Below are 15,950 nucleotides of genomic sequence, written 5' to 3'. Positions count from 1 at the left end.
TTTAAAGATTCTAGCATTCTTCTAGTGCATAGTAAGAAAACTCAGGTGAAATAGTCCTTCAAAAGTTTATTCATTCCCGTGACAGCTACCATTTATATTTTGGTTTGGATTTTATTTCATTATTAACCATCATTGTTTAAATTTAGGTAGTTTCTTTTTATGAAAAAAAAAAAAAAAGCAGGAATCTCTTCATAAGTGAAAGCAAAGGATTACTATGTTTAAGGTGCTGTCAATATTCTTTCAAGTGGCATGTGCTGCAAATAAATATAGATTCTTAGTCTTACAAAGAGTCTTTAAAAGGCTGTATAAATAAATAATCTGATACACACCACTTAAGAATGAGTAATTTGTTAAATATAAATTTATTTAATAACCTTTAATTGAAAATTTATATATCACCAAGTAGAAAAATCACTGTGATTTTTCTACTATTTTTTTCAGTCCTGATATGTTGTAGCCTTTTGCTTCTGTCTCATAGTAAATATTAGCATTACATTTTAAAACATAGATTGTAATGGTTTGAATGCTTTTCTGAAAAAAAATTGTAGCATGAACAGTTAGTTTGACTACGAAGTTAAACCTTTGGCATTTTTGATCATTAATTATTTGCATTATGGATTTTGATTATGTGCATTGGTTAAAAATTTCTTCTGTCCAGGAAGATAGAGGTAATGTATGAGAAAGACCTCTTAGCTTAATTTAATTAATAAATCTTAATTAATAAGCAGTCCTACAGATTGATCTCTGCTAAGAAGTGAAGTCTATGCAGGTTTTTATGCCTGTAAGAATGGTGAAGGTAGACATTCTGCTTGAAGAGGAAATTGGAGAAAGACATCCTTGGCTATCCTATTGTGTATAATTGTGCTAAGATTAAATACTAAGACTACACAGATTCTTCTTCAAACACTGTAATTACTTTTTTTTTCCAAACTTGGAAAGGACTTGGGTGAAAAAAATGGGATATGAAGCAAGGTGAGAGCACTCTGATGTTAGTTTTATATAAAAAAATCCATTATCTTAAGTGTAGTATAGTTTATAATAGTTCTCAATACACAGAACATATCAAATTATTTAATGAATCAAGAGCCTGTGACTGCAATCTTATTAACAGTAAACCTCAGTAACTCTACAGACAAATATGTGTCTTTTACTGAAAATTTGGCAATGAATTTAAAGCTTGATGGATGCATATGATAGCTTTGGTCAGTTAGAATCCCCATAATCCAAAGATTAAACTATGTTGTTCAATGTTAGGAACCTTCAAAGTCTAATTTATCTTAAGTCTAGACTAGAAACAGTAAAGACTGCACAGATGAAACTGTGTCTATCACAATAAACTTCAGGTAAAGTTTTAGAAAAGCACATAAATAATGTAGTTGAATGCTTGATCCGGAAAACTGGTGAAGTCCTGTGAACTATTACATGTATTATTGAGTATGGCTGTCATTCTCTGATCACTCATTTTTTGCTGGGTTTAGGAGGTTGTGGTAAAGTGCGTGCCAATTTGAGGATGCAATGTACCATTTTCTCTGAAGTTCTTGACAGAGGTAGTGGTAAGAAGATGCAGGTAAATTATCCTAGGAGATTTTACAGCAATGCAAAACTGATTTGCTGCAATACAGTGTCAACAGGTAGCCAGTGACAGTGATTATTTAAATGGCAGATGTAGATTTTCTGTGTTGTGTTTCCTTGGGAATGCGGTTTTATCAGAATTCATAGTAGCTTTGAATAATGATTTTTAAATTTTTCTAATAGAACATTCTCTCATAAAAAGAAAAGCTGGCTTTTGGATTGCATAATTTTTTTTTGCTGCATGCATCAGATCTTTTCATGAAACTACTTCAATTTACAGCTATTTGTAAAAATGTTTTGATTAGGAAATCACATAAAGAAATTTTTATCTCAAATCCAAGTATTCTACTGTATCAAAGGAGGTAGCAAATTTTTATTTTTTGACTTGTGCTGAACAAATGCCTGTGTTAACCTATCATGACTAAGGCAGCAAAAATTGGAGTTTGAAAAGAGAGAGGTAGCGTTTTGTGTGGTGCTAAAAATATGTAATAACATATAGCAATATGTGTGTAGCTTGTAATAGATAAAAATTTTCAGCTTTTTTGAGAATTGTATCTTTATTCCAATTATTCTGATATCTTTGTTTCATATGTAAGCACTTTATTTAAAATGTAATCTTTCTAAATATGTTAATGACGCAGTGACTTTTTAACAATGTGAGTGAGCACATCCAAAGAAATAATCTATTCTGTTAAATTTGCTGATACAATGCAAAATCAGACAGGTATCATAATGTTTGCTTCTACCTTTGATAGCTATTTACAAACAAACTTAATTAGTTTCCTTAATTCAAGAAATATTAAATCTTTGATCTGCAGCATGTAGAACATATTTCTAACTCATCACTCATTAGCGTTTTAGGTGATTTTTTTCCTTGCTAATATTTATAGAATGTTTTGGTATTTTTATAATAAAATCATGTTGTAAGTGAAAATGTTCTCTCTTTTAATTTTTTTAATCTTTATATTTCTTGACATTTTCAAATTTTTTTATAGAATTTGGTTTGTAAATTAAATGTAATTACTATCATTTAAATTCTACTGTAACTAACTGAGTAATGAATTGAGGGCGTGCATTCACTAATTGAACTTACATGGTATAATTGGGCATAATTAATATTGATATAATTCTTTAAAACATTCTGAGAATATGCTTATATTAAGTAATTAATCCTCTCATCATGCAGGTTAGAGGTTGGTATGGTTATATTTATTCTGCAGGTGGGTAGAGTAAGGAAAAAGAGGAAATATGGGGTGAAAGAATTTCTTCATTGAATAAATGTGCCTTCTGAAATGATACCTGAATTATATGTGAGCTTTTCAAAGAATTATTTCTTTGGTGCACATGTTTTTCTTCTGTGCTCTTTCATGATGCATTTTAGTTCTCTGCACTTATTTGTTTTCCTCTAAGGGAAATTAAAGAATTTTAATTTGTACTACTTCAGTGAAAGGAACAGTGTGCCATTAAAAACTTTCAAAGAAGTTTGAGAACAAAACCAATTGAATTTTCCTTCTCCCCTACACACATTTTTGGTTTTTTGTAGGTGAAGGAGTATCATCTTCAAGATGCTCACTTGTTCAGACAGTATCTTTCAAATAACTAATAATTACAAATGGTAGTAAGTTTCTGCAATTAAAAAAATGTGTCCATTCATATTTTCCCAATGCCACTGCTTAGTTCCCTTGATATTTTCTGATTCTTTTAACAAATTTTGACTTAATTTATTTTATAGAACTTGAACTAATATGAAACTAAGAAGAAAATCAAAGTTCTTTTATATACTTGAGGCTTTCATTTACTGTCAGAGAGCAATTAATCATTGGATTCTTTTAAACTGCTATTTCACTACCTAAATGAAAACTGTACATAAAGGGCTTTCTACTACCTGCACCTTAAATTATGTTGTATTAATATCTTTGCAATACTTATAAGGTAAATACTTATAAGGTAAATAAGAAGTTCTTTCACTCCATTCAAAGGCAAGCAGCAAGACATGTAGGATGCTTTGCTTGAAAATAGATCTATAAAGAACTTCTTTGAATGAGTATTAAACCAAGAACTGAATTTGAAGTTAACTTTGAAAGCAATGGCATCTATTAAAAGCTGAAATGTTTTGCTCAAGTAGATTCCATAACCTAATTTCACCTTGTTTGTATGAGGAATCATGTTAAAAAAAAACAAACAAAAAAACAAAACCAATGCCAAATAGTCAAATATGATTGTTAGACAAGTATTGTTATTTAATTCTGCAAATTTTAACTGTAGTGTGTTTCATTCTTTCTTTTGGCAGTATTACCTAGTCATACATGTGGCAACCCAGGAGAAATACCTAAAGGAGTACTTCATGGAACCAGATTCAACATTGGAGATAAAATCCGATATGGCTGTATCCCTGGTTACATCCTGGAAGGCCATGCTATGTTGACATGTATTGTGAGTCCTGGGAATGGTGCATCGTGGGATTTTCCAGTTCCTTTTTGCAGAGGTAAATAATAAAGACATGAAGTATCTTTTAAATACAAGCACCAGATTAAATAAATTTATTTTGAGGCATTTTTTCTCCCCTAAATTGAAGTGTACCAATGTACTGTCTAAAAATTAACAACATTTAAAACTGTAATAATTCAAGCACTCCAGAGTTAGCATTCAGAGATACACATTATCTACTCATCTTTTTTTCTTTCTGTTTAGGTTGGGCATAGCTATATCAATTTCATGACAGGACCTGGCCAGGGGAAAAGCTTCAGTGATGTAAATTTTGAAGGGTGATCCAGTCACTTTGAAGGGTGGTCCAGCGCTTTGAGTCCTACTCCTGTTCAGAGCATGGATAACTTCAAAGTTGTGTCAGATTGCCCAGGGCTTTGCCTAGTTGAAAATTTAATATCTCCATGGATGAAGATTCTAAAGTCTCTCTGGAAACCTGTTATGGTTCCCAGCTGTCCTCATTCTCACATCCAATTTAAATTAGAATTTTACAGATTACATCTACTTCTTTTTCTCCAGTGGGTCTATAAAAAGATTCTGTTTCCCTTCTGCCTATTTCCTAAACTAAACAGTGCTGTTAGATTTTCACATACCCTCCACTTTTCCAGTCTGAATAATCCTTTTCCTTCATCCTCGTCTCATACAATGTGTTCTTCAGCATCTTGAAGTTATACTGGCCATTCTCTGGGCTTTTTCTAGTCTGTCAATGTCAATGTCTCTTTTGTCCTGAAGGACCCTAGGCTGGACAAAGCATTCCAGATGAGCCTCCTAAGTGTCAAGCAGATTAGCTTTCTCTCTCTTTAGCTTCTGGCTTTGTTCTTGCTCATGCACCCCATGCAAGGTAAGCTTTCAATACAGCAGAGGTGCACCATACACTCAGCTTGTGTTTCACCTAGACTTTGAGTCCTTTTGTCAGAGCTGTGACCTATCAACTAATTTTTACATTGAATGATCCTGGTCCAGGTACAGGACTTTGCATTGCTGTTTTGGAATTTCATGAGTTTTCTGTTATTCTTCCAGCTGGTTAAATCCTGCCATAAAAGTCTGTCTGAATGGCAGTTCTGCCCTTCAAGACATCAGCCCATGATATCCTGTTGAAATCTGCTATGCTGAAGTCCAAGGTGTTGATTCTATAAATTGCCTTTTTCACTTCCCTCAAGATACTCAGCTAATGGTTATTGTAACCACAGCTACTGTTAAATATGATTTATCTGAATGCTCTTTGTTCATACATCAGATTAGTCTGTCCAGTGCCTAAATTAAAAAAAAAAAATGTGATATCAGGTATGTAGTAGTGACATCAGTTATCTAGCTAGAGGACATTGCTTGCCCTCTGCTATGCTGCCTGCCATCCAGAGATGCTGGGATGGTTGCAGTCTCTGATGATAACCAGAACTTGTGTCTGGGAAACTTCTAGTACTTGGACAGTTTTGATTACTGCTTAACCAGATGGCCTGTAGCAGATATTCATAATAGTGACCTCTCTTGACTTTCCCTTCTTATCTAGCCCACAGGAGCTCAGGAGCATATTGAAGAGAGCTCTGTTAATTCAAGATCCAACTTTGTGTATAGTTCAGCCTCTCCTTTCTTTCCTGCATTTCCCAACAATCTGTTTCTATCCACTGGAGCCATCCATTCAGGTGAACTGTCCCACCACAGTTCTGTGACTGTAAATGCACTTTCAGTTTGTCCAGTGTGCATCCCATAGAGCACATTTTTGCATACAGGCACTTCAAATGGCTTCATATTGTTTTGTGAGAGAGCGGGAGGGAGAGAAACATTTTTGTCTCCACGTCTTCTCCCCAGGCTTGTTCTCCCATTTGCTTTTAGGTTTTGGTGTTTGTCCATGACAAACTTAGAGCTCTCTTCACTAAGTCAGTAGACCTCTTGCCCTGTTCAGCCAGGCAAATCCTATGTCTCACCACCATCCTCATTCCTTGAAGCAGACCCTGAGGTCAGAAGTCAAAGATCTGTTGGCCAGCACCAGCTCCTTCATAAGGTCCTGTTCTGCTGGAATCTGATACTCCTACCTGAAGTTTTGCCCTTGTATTAAGGAGAACCCCTCTGGTCTCTGTGTTCTTCAGCCTGTTCTCATGTCCTGTGGACACCCTTTTTGCTACTCCTACCACTACATTTTATCAGTCTGGAGCATATGCCATGAGGTAGCCCTTTCCATTCACTATGACTTCAAGCAAGACATGTTCCCCTATTGTTTTTCTAAGAACCTTGATCTTTTCCATGAAAGCATCTTTTGCTACAGTTCTGTTTCCAGATAGTATTTTTCTTTCTCGTCATCATAAACTAATTTCATGGTACACATTCAAGATAACATAACAGAGTTAATAAAGCTCTGAAGCTTACTAAAAAACTTATCAGCCTTGTTCTCTGTGGTATGTTTCCCTAGTTTTGCTGATACTGAACAAATACTACTTTCTGCAGTTTTGTTGCACAATAATTCTAAAAATATTTAGAAGCTGGTGTCCCATAATTTATACATTGTCTAACTATATAACTGCTGGTTTTGCTAGAAGAATTCCTAGTGGATTACTAAGTCTCCTGGAAGATGTAGACAGCATTGACTCTTGTCTTTGCTATTTTGTTTCTCTGGCTTCTGCTCAGTTTCAGAAATTCTCTTCTTGCAGTATAGCCATAGTGAGAGTGGTTGTGCTGAAAGTTCATTGATGACTTTGAATGAACTCTGAACAGAAATCAAATTAATCAATGCAATTTTTAGAAAGTTTAGAGAATTTCACTGTTAAGACATTTGCTTTTAATTTTCCTTTTTAATTTTTTTTTTTCTTTCAATAAAAATCCTGGATCCCCGAAATAAGAAACAGTCCCCAGAGAAAAGTTCAAATGTAAATCCTGAAAGATAAGGCAATTATTAAAACCTAGTCCTATTTTTCCATAAGGTAATTAAGAGCAGCTATGGACATTCCAACTATTATAAGAAAGCTGGAAAGTTTACTGCGAGTTTCTACAAAAAAATTGTACAGATATATAGAATTACACTTACAAATTATATTTTTGTATACTTGACAAAAATATTCAAATAGAATCAATGGCCAACCTATATTCTGTTAATATGTAGGGGTTTTGTCCCGAGAATTATAAAGTTCTTTGTTGTCTCAATCTCAGCTATCATAATGGTGTCACCCAAGACATTTGTCTTCTTTTTCTTGAGGTTGAAATATGTGTAGTACAATCTGAAACATTTTGAAAGTTAATTTCATTCTCTTCAGTAGTTCCACTAATAGCTGATTTATGATATGTGACTACTTCTAAATGAACTTTGTATAATTGGGTTCTCAATTCTCAGTAATTTTGAGAATCCCTAGTTGATTATAGTTGCATGAGTCAAGATTTTTATGAAACTAACATTAGGAATACAAATTGGATTAGAGATATTACAATGGTAAGCTTTTTCTCACAATAAAAATAGCTGTGAAGGAAAGAACATGTAATATATTATAATTAAAAACACATCCATCTATTGTAGGAAAAATAAAGACAATAAGGTAAAAAAGATCCTTTTTCAGAAAAGTCGAAAAGGAACAAGTAATGATTATCAGGTTTCTGATTTAAGAACTACTATTGGAGAAATATTGTGGTTAAAATATATATATTTACACACACACACACACACACACACACACACATGTGCACACACATATATTTATATATGTATTATATATAAATATCACACAAATATATATAATATATATATATATTTATATATATCTAAAATAAAAAAAGGTATTCCTTGATAAATGATGAAAGGAAAAAGAGTCTGATTCACTTAGAGTAAAATACAGTGAATAGAGAGACGTAAAGCTGATGTTTTTGAAAAAAATAGCAAAGAGAAATTTATGATTTTGTTGTTATGCATACCTTCTGAGGTAGCAAGCAATTCTGTTATAATTTCTTCTCAGATTCTGATGTTTAGACAAATACGGTTTTATAAGTTTAAGGAGGGGAAAAATATCCCATATTTATCCATGTTTGCAATTTTAAAAATTAAAAAGAAAAATAAAAAGAACATTTTCCAATAATTTTGCTTATTGATTTTACATTACATGATACATTGATTTGATCAATTTATTTATATCATTACATGATTTATTGATTTTACATTCCATGATACATGATACATTACATGATAAAACGAGAATATTTTCATTATATTCACCATATAGTCTCTAATTTTTAAAGTGACATAGTAGATTCCAATCTGAGAAATTTTGTTCACTTCCAGAATAATCTGATTTGGTGCAGTATTTAGATTGAGATGAAATTTGGAAAAAGCCCTCATTGTAACTAGTCTAAAAAGAAATCAGAGAGTGTTTCAGGAAAAGCAAATAGGGAAGCAAACACTGTGTCATTTCTGACACGGTAGTGCAGGACTAGTAGATCACACCTAGAGATTTAAGGACACAGATACAAGTAGTTTTATCTCTCTCTCTCTCTGTGTGTGTGTGTGTGTGTATAGATATATATTTACACACACATTTTATTTAGATGTTCTGGTTCTAGCATGTGGCAGTAGGTATGGAGGGACCTGATAAAAAATGAAAAGATGCCAGGTCAAAGCTTGATCTGTGAAATAAGGGGCCTGGAAGCTGGGAACAAGTGAAAAAATGAGATAACCAGCACAATGAAGACATAGCAGAGGTATCCAGAATGATGCAGTAAAGTTGAAGAATGGAAAACAAAACTTCAGCCTGATCACAAGCAATATGAGCAAAAATGAGATTACTACTGATTAATTTTTTAACTTCTTAACTGTCTTCTCTTAAAACCATGTTTTTGCATAAAAAAATGTGTTAGAGTTGGGATTTTGATTTTAAGTTTGCTCAAATACAAACTATCAATTCAGAAAATAACTTTGCTGTCTGGCTAGTATATAATTAGTCCATCACTATTTCTGTATTATTTGAAGTATGTAACTTTTTTGACTGATAGATCAGATATCCAGAGTGGATGGAGAAGAAATAGGTCTTTAATATAAAAATATATTATGGTAATATATTATATAACTTACAGACTGATGTGATAGAATAAATAATTAAAGATTAATAAATAAAGCAAAATGTTTACAAAATAAAAACCAGTGCAAGATTACCCATTTGAGTCCATTATTCTCAGGGGCCATAAGTGTGGAATGACCCCACTGAGGTCTACTTAGATCAAGATCACTGGAATCTCAAAGCTAAAGTGTTCAAAGTAATGCTGCAGCTGAAGTTGTTGCCCACAAGTCCCTAAATAAACTGCAATAATTTTTGTGTTTCTACTTTGTACATACTATTAGCTTCATGTGAGAAATATGATAATTTAATATATGTAAAATAGATTCTGTTTTGCTAAACTACAGTAATTTCTGAAATTTTAACCAACACCCCCCCAAAAATTCTACTTAGAGAGCAATCCAAATTATTTTGAAGTGCCCTTTGACAACCATGTAGATAGAAATAAAATTAATCTTAGATGCATGGTCTAATGAGCATTTAACTTATGTGAAGTTGATCAACAGCAAAAGAAATTGAGAAAGGGAGGCAAACTGATTAGAGCACTTAGATGAGATGCAGTACATCTGGATTCAAGTGATGATACAAAAAACCCCAAGCAACATCTAGCAAGTTTCTATTTTTTATAACACAGAAAAGAAGCAGAGGTGTTGGCTTTTACCCATTCAAAATAAAGTCAGTAAAAATCTAAAATTGTAAAGATGAAGAAGTAGAGGTGTATATTTTGATGGTTAAATAGCTGTCTGCCTGGTGGAATTAAATTAGATAAATGTGCTATCTGATGAATGCATAATGCTACACTATTGTAACACTGTGATTGGTCATTCTGAATCTGCAGTTTAGCAGCTTGACAGTTGGCAATGACACACTAAAATTTTCTTTTAAACTTTTCATTTATATAATATGCTTGTTTCTATGTTTTTGTCAGTGAGATATTTTAAAATGGTAATTTTAAAGTCCCATTTTAAAAAGGCTATTACCAAATTTCTCATACTAACCTTTTTGAAAATATACAGAGCATGTGTTTGTGAAAGTAGTCATTCATCATTATTTCATAGATGTGTTCTCTATACTGAGGATTTTTTTAAAATGTAGTACAATTATCTACTTTCTCAAAAACAAACTACAGAAAAATGCCATTCAATAAAGAATTGAATAAATTTTAGAATCATAGAATGTCTCAAGTTGGAAGGGAGCCATAAGGATCCTTGACTCCAACTCCTTGAAGGCCTAAAATTAAACTACATGGCTAAGAAAGAGCAATATTGCAATGCTCTTTGAGCTCCAACTATCCTGTGCCATGACTATTTCCCTGGGGAACCTAATGCAGTGACTGGCTAGTCTCCCAGTGAAGAGCCTTTTCCTAATGTCCAGTATGAGCTTCCTCTGACACAGCTTCATTCTGTTCCCTTGTGTCGTCTCCATGGTCCCCAGGCCAAGGTCACCATGTCCCTCTCTGCTGCCTGCCTGGAGCAGTTGCAGAGGGTCATGAGGCCATCCTTCAGCCTTCTCCAGGCTGAACAAGACAAGAGACCTCAGCCACTCTTCCTAAGTCTTGCCCTCAAGACCACCTCTGCACACACACAGATAGGTTGATGTCCTTCATAGATTGAGACATCCAGAACTGCATGCAGTACCTGAGGTGGGCCCGTTCCAGAGCTGTGCAGCATGGGACAGTCTCCCTCGCCCAGCTGGTGATGCCTGATGCTCCCCAGGACACGGCTGGCCCTCCTGGCTGCCAGGGAACCGCTGACTCACATCCAACTTGCTGTCAACCCAAACCCCCGCATCTCTCTACGTGGATGTGCTCTCCAGACTCAATAAAGAAATAACTTTTTCAGAGAAGCTTTTAATAAGGCTTGATAAATAATTTAGGCCCATGGCTCATTTAGAACCCTCTAAGGCTGCAATTTTCTTTAATTGATAAGACTTATAAAATGTGACTCAAAATGACAATATGTCATTTGATGATGATTCATAAAGTATCACTCAAATTTTTAATTGCACCTATGCAATTACTAGTGATAGATAAGGAAATTACTACTAATAACATAAGAAGAAAAAAACTTTATTACTATGAATTTTATGTACTTTAAAGCACCACTATATATTTATCACTTATTTTCAAAGAGTAGCGTAGTAATGTGATTTTCCACTTGAAGAGTTTTCAATATAAACTTCAAGTGGAAAAGACAATTAAAATATTTAAATTCAAATTCTAAGTTAATTTTGAAAGATTCTTAATAAAATTTGAAAGGTTAGGTTAGTATTAAGGTTTTTTGCTCTGTTCTGCTTTGTTTTTATTATGCAATAAATATTATTTTATTTGCATAAGCATTTTATTATGTGGTATATTAAAAAAGGCACATAGAATAAAGAACACTGCACTCTGAAAAGCATTTGTGTGGTGACGAGAGAAAGTTCTGTAAAAAATGATTGAATGTTCAAAAAAGGCACCAAAACCAATTCAAAGGAAGTTTTCTAAGATACTGGTTTTGTTCTTCATCCTTGGCTATCTGCTTATCAAGGCATGCATCTCACTTGTAGCAAAATTCATTTATGCAAAATATGGCTTACTAAAATTGTCATATTATTATTTTTGGTGGAATTACTATTTCTAGCTTGAAGAAAAATGAAAGGTTTTTCATTGACTTCCATAGTGGTACTTCTCATTTTTTTGCATGCATAAACTTGATGGATATGTTTATCTGTTTTATCTAAGCTACACATCTATACAGTATACATATTTTTTGTCAAGTGGTGCCAGCCATATGTTTTTGCATGTGTACTTTATATGACATGCATATTCTCTAAATTCAGATCACTTAATTCCTGACTACGGAGAGATCCAAATGTTTGTAGCTTTATACTTCAAGTAGTCATTTATGCTGATACAAACAGCACTTTGTGCAGTTGCTTACAACTTGAAAATAACCATAAGTGTTTGGAATTAATTACTTGCACACTTTAAAATGCAATTTGTAAATCACATAGAGTTTGAATTCATGAAGCCTCAGGCACTATCTGCTATCAAATTACTGCAAGCACACTGAGGCGCTGAGATTCCTGAGCAGTAACTCTCTCAAAAGCATAACATAGAGAAGGCTGTGGCCAAAAATGACGATCGGTCCAAGGAGGCCAACTTGCTCTGGGACCAGCTGTGTAAGACCAGACAGTTTATGTCCTACCCTGTGAGCAATGTGGCCACATCTACCTGCCTGCCTGCAATGCATTATGCTTTACTATTCAACAGTCTGGTTGCCTTAGCCTGTGTTCCAATTGTGATGAAGGAAATACCCACACCTGTCAAAGAAAAAATACTCTTTGGTTCAGGCTGGTTTCTGTGGTCTTACCTAGCTGACCAATATTCTTTTTCTGTTTCTGTGTTATCTTGACTTCTTGCAAATCTCTTCAGAATGGTGTTGTGAATAGACTAAAAGGCTATGCATCCCATTGGGCAGATAGTGTAGTAGTCTGAGCTCCTTTGGCCGTCATTGGTAATGCACAGTGTATAAATTTAGATTTTTGTATATGGTTGCCAGTAATAATAAACAACATTTCAGCTGCAAAAGTCTTAGCTTTAGAGCTCAAAGATTATTCAAGGTGCTCTTCTGTAGCAGGAGCAGTGAAGAGTATTGTATTTAACACTAGTATGTTACTTAAAATCAGTATAAACAGTGAGAGATGGTATAATTGAGGATGCTGTCATACAGAAATTTAACAGTAGCAGCTACTACCAAAGAGATATGGGTGACTTCGGATTTTCCTTATCTTGCTGGTTACCCTACATAGGAAAAGACTGTCTGCTAGCTTTCAAGAATACAGGTGGAACTGTCATGTGCTAGAAACTGAAACTTAAAAGTGCAGGTACAGGATGTATGATATTAATTTGTTTTTTCTTTTCTGGGTTGGATGATGATCTGAAATGAAGGGCTAGAAAGTTATTTAAAAAATAAACAAAACACAAAGAAACAAAAAAAACCCAAAACTGCAACAAAAATCCCCTCAAACACACACACACAACACACACACACACACACACACACAGAAACACTGGGCAAAAAAGAGGCATTTTACATAACACTCAGTAACAAAACTCAATTCTTCTTTAATTTTCACTTCCTTTCCCCCTTTCATTCCTCAGTGGTACAATGGCCCTTTCAATATGCACTGTATAAAAAAACAGAAATTGAGGAAGGAATCACAGAAATGGCCTGATTTCAGCAACAAAAAAGAAATCTTTTAGGAAAGTCTATTCTAGTTTTAATCCTTCATTTTTAAAAGGAACAAACACTTATAAATATCAGGATGTAGAATGTAAGAGATGAAATTTAATGAAGAAACATGATCTCCTCTGAAAATTTGTGTGCCAAAAATTAAATCAATAAGGCTTTGGTAGTCAAGGTTATGTTATATTTGTGTACATCAAAATTTACTTTTGCATGTAGAAGTGTAAAAATTGAGACATTCAGCAGCTTTCTCTCTTCTTTTTAGTCAAATTAATGCTCTATACATTACTTAAACATTAAAGAAATTTTTCTGTTTCTGTCTTTTTTTAAATTCTTCCTTTTACTTCTGTCACTTATTGGCTCTTTAGCGCCTTTAAATAGTCTCCTTTTTCTAATGTCCAGACCCAGTATTCTTCCTTTGATTCACAAATCCTTTTTTTTCTTCAAATATTCCTTTAAAACACACTTTCACTGACAGGCTTTCAATTATGATTGAGAAGAGCAGCTCTACTCATACCCTTTTCTGTTGTCTTAATTAGCTATTCAGTTATTATCCTAATTAGACTATAAGTACCTTGTGTTATGTACCTTGCCAAGCTATGTGGTTTTGAATCTCCACGTGCACTTATAGTGTGCAAATACCTAATGATAGTAGCAGTAAGTAAAGATGAAAACTGAGATAAAAACAATTGCCTCTCTTCTGATCCTTCTCCTATGCAGAAATATTTTTAATTACTATTTCTTTGGCTTTCATTGCCACATTATCAAAAAGCAAAAGCTACCTGATGAATTTTTAATTTCTTATGTCAATGAATGGTATGGATGATCATATTTTCTTGGTGTTAGCAAGGAAAATACAAGACATTTGCTAAATCCTTTGAAAAATATTAAATAACATTCAAGATTTAGGAGAAAATTCCTATGCTTTTAATTTTAAAAAAATGTTAATAGTAATTAAAAATATACATTATTAACTGATGATGCATGAACCTTGGAAGGTCCATCTGGCACCAGAACCTTCTGAATTCATTTGTCATCTGTAAACATCCTGATTCAAAATGAAAAAAAAAAAAAAAAAAAAAAGAGGAAGAACAGTATAATGTTAGTTTAGGACACTGAGAAATAAAGGAATTTCTTTCTGTTTTTTTTGTTTGTTTTTTTTTTTTTTTAATAGGAAATAAATGAAAGAAAATAATTGTTCAATATTTTAAAATTTGTATCACAAAAAGTCTAACTGTGTTTCCATGATTTGTTGCCCAGTTCTTTTTTATGCTTCTTCTGTGCACACATTTGCAGGGTCAGGTTATCCAGCTCATAAAAGATGTCCCTGATAAACTTCTTTCTTGTTTGGCCTGTTGCTGGAGTGACACCAACAGGGAAAAAGTCAGAAAACCCAAACCAAAAACATCTGCTGCTTAAAGGCCAGGCAATATTACATTCCATTCACCTGGACAATATTTTGTTTCTGTGTGTGCATATTTATGGGTCCTCAGTGAGTAGAGAAGGTCTGGGTTTATAGCAGAAACAAGGATAGTGCTTTACTTTTTTTGAAGTGCTGCTTCATTAGTAATTGATATTCTGTTTGTCAGCTGAAGGAGCCTGTGGAGGGACACTACGTGGGACAAGTGGAATTATTTCAAGTCCACACTTCCCTTCTGAGTATGAAAATAATGCTGATTGTACCTGGACCATATTGGCTGAACCAGGAGACACCATTGCTTTGGTCTTCACTGACTTCCAGTTAGAGGAAGGATATGACTTCCTAGAGATCAGTGGAACGGAAGCACCATCAATATGGTAAGTCAAAGATCTTTTAAAGACCTCACTTCCTGTTTTTCTTTTTTTGGTACCTAACTGAAAAAATGTCAGAGGATATTTAAGATATTTTCTACCCATTAGCAATGACCATTTTTTATGTTTCTTTTCTGGTCCCTTTCACCTTTCAGAATTGAAAATAAAAATAGTTTCCTTCTGTTTCTTTCCATATCTTTGTCCTTCCTCTTATTTTCCTCCATCTGCCAGAGTTATATTTGTACAGTATCTTATCAGTGAGCATTTAATTCATGTTACATATTTGAACTTGGTATAAGAACATTCTGATGCTGTGTCTTGAATGACATATTATAGTATTGTAGTTCAGCAAGGAAAGAGAACAAAAGTCAGCCTGAGTAAAACAGGAATATATAGACACCTAATAGATGGCATCTTATTCTAAACAGGCTGTAATTCAGTCTCACTAGGTGTACGCATGTATGCAAGCATTACTATCTTATGTTAGCTGATGTTAAAACTGTTTGCTTAGAAATATTAGGGATTAGTAATTGTAATACCAAATCTATGTTCTTTATACTAAGTAAAATATTATAGTTTTGCCTGTGGGAATGGATTAAGCTGTGGAACAGTTTGTATTATAATTTCTTTGCAGCCTACACATGCAGGCTTTTCATCTCTGAAAATATCTTGTGCTTGACATATGCACCATTGCTCGAAAATTTAGCCTAGAAAAATGTAGATCTTCTCACAGATGACTGATGGTTATTATCTTCAGAATGCCTTTCTAGAGATAGGAAACAATCTCACTATTATTTTGATGTCATAACAGGCTAGACAGTGAAATATATATTTATAATTGTGAAGTTTT

General features: G+C 33.8%; 1 protein-coding gene across 3 annotated transcripts in view; it reads left to right on the top strand.

Moving 5' to 3' along the window:
• The window catches only part of CSMD1 (CUB and Sushi multiple domains 1), a 1,051,612-nt gene that overhangs the window by 543,678 nt on the left and 491,984 nt on the right, over positions 1–15,950 (top strand). For all 3 annotated transcript variants that reach the window (XM_031504428.3, XM_021551131.3, XM_085576363.1), the window contains 2 exons: positions 3,863–4,057; positions 14,899–15,106. In XM_031504428.3, coding sequence (XP_031360288.2) covers positions 3,863–4,057; positions 14,899–15,106 — 403 coding nt within the window. The remainder of the gene's footprint in view (positions 1–3,862; positions 4,058–14,898; positions 15,107–15,950) is intronic.

Source organism: Lonchura striata, chromosome 3, assembly GCF_050655825.1.
Source record: "Lonchura striata isolate lonStrDom1 chromosome 3, ASM5065582v1, whole genome shotgun sequence".
In the NCBI taxonomy this organism is placed as follows: Eukaryota; Metazoa; Chordata; class Aves; order Passeriformes; family Estrildidae; genus Lonchura; species Lonchura striata.
This window is presented reverse-complemented; position numbering and strand designations above follow the sequence as displayed.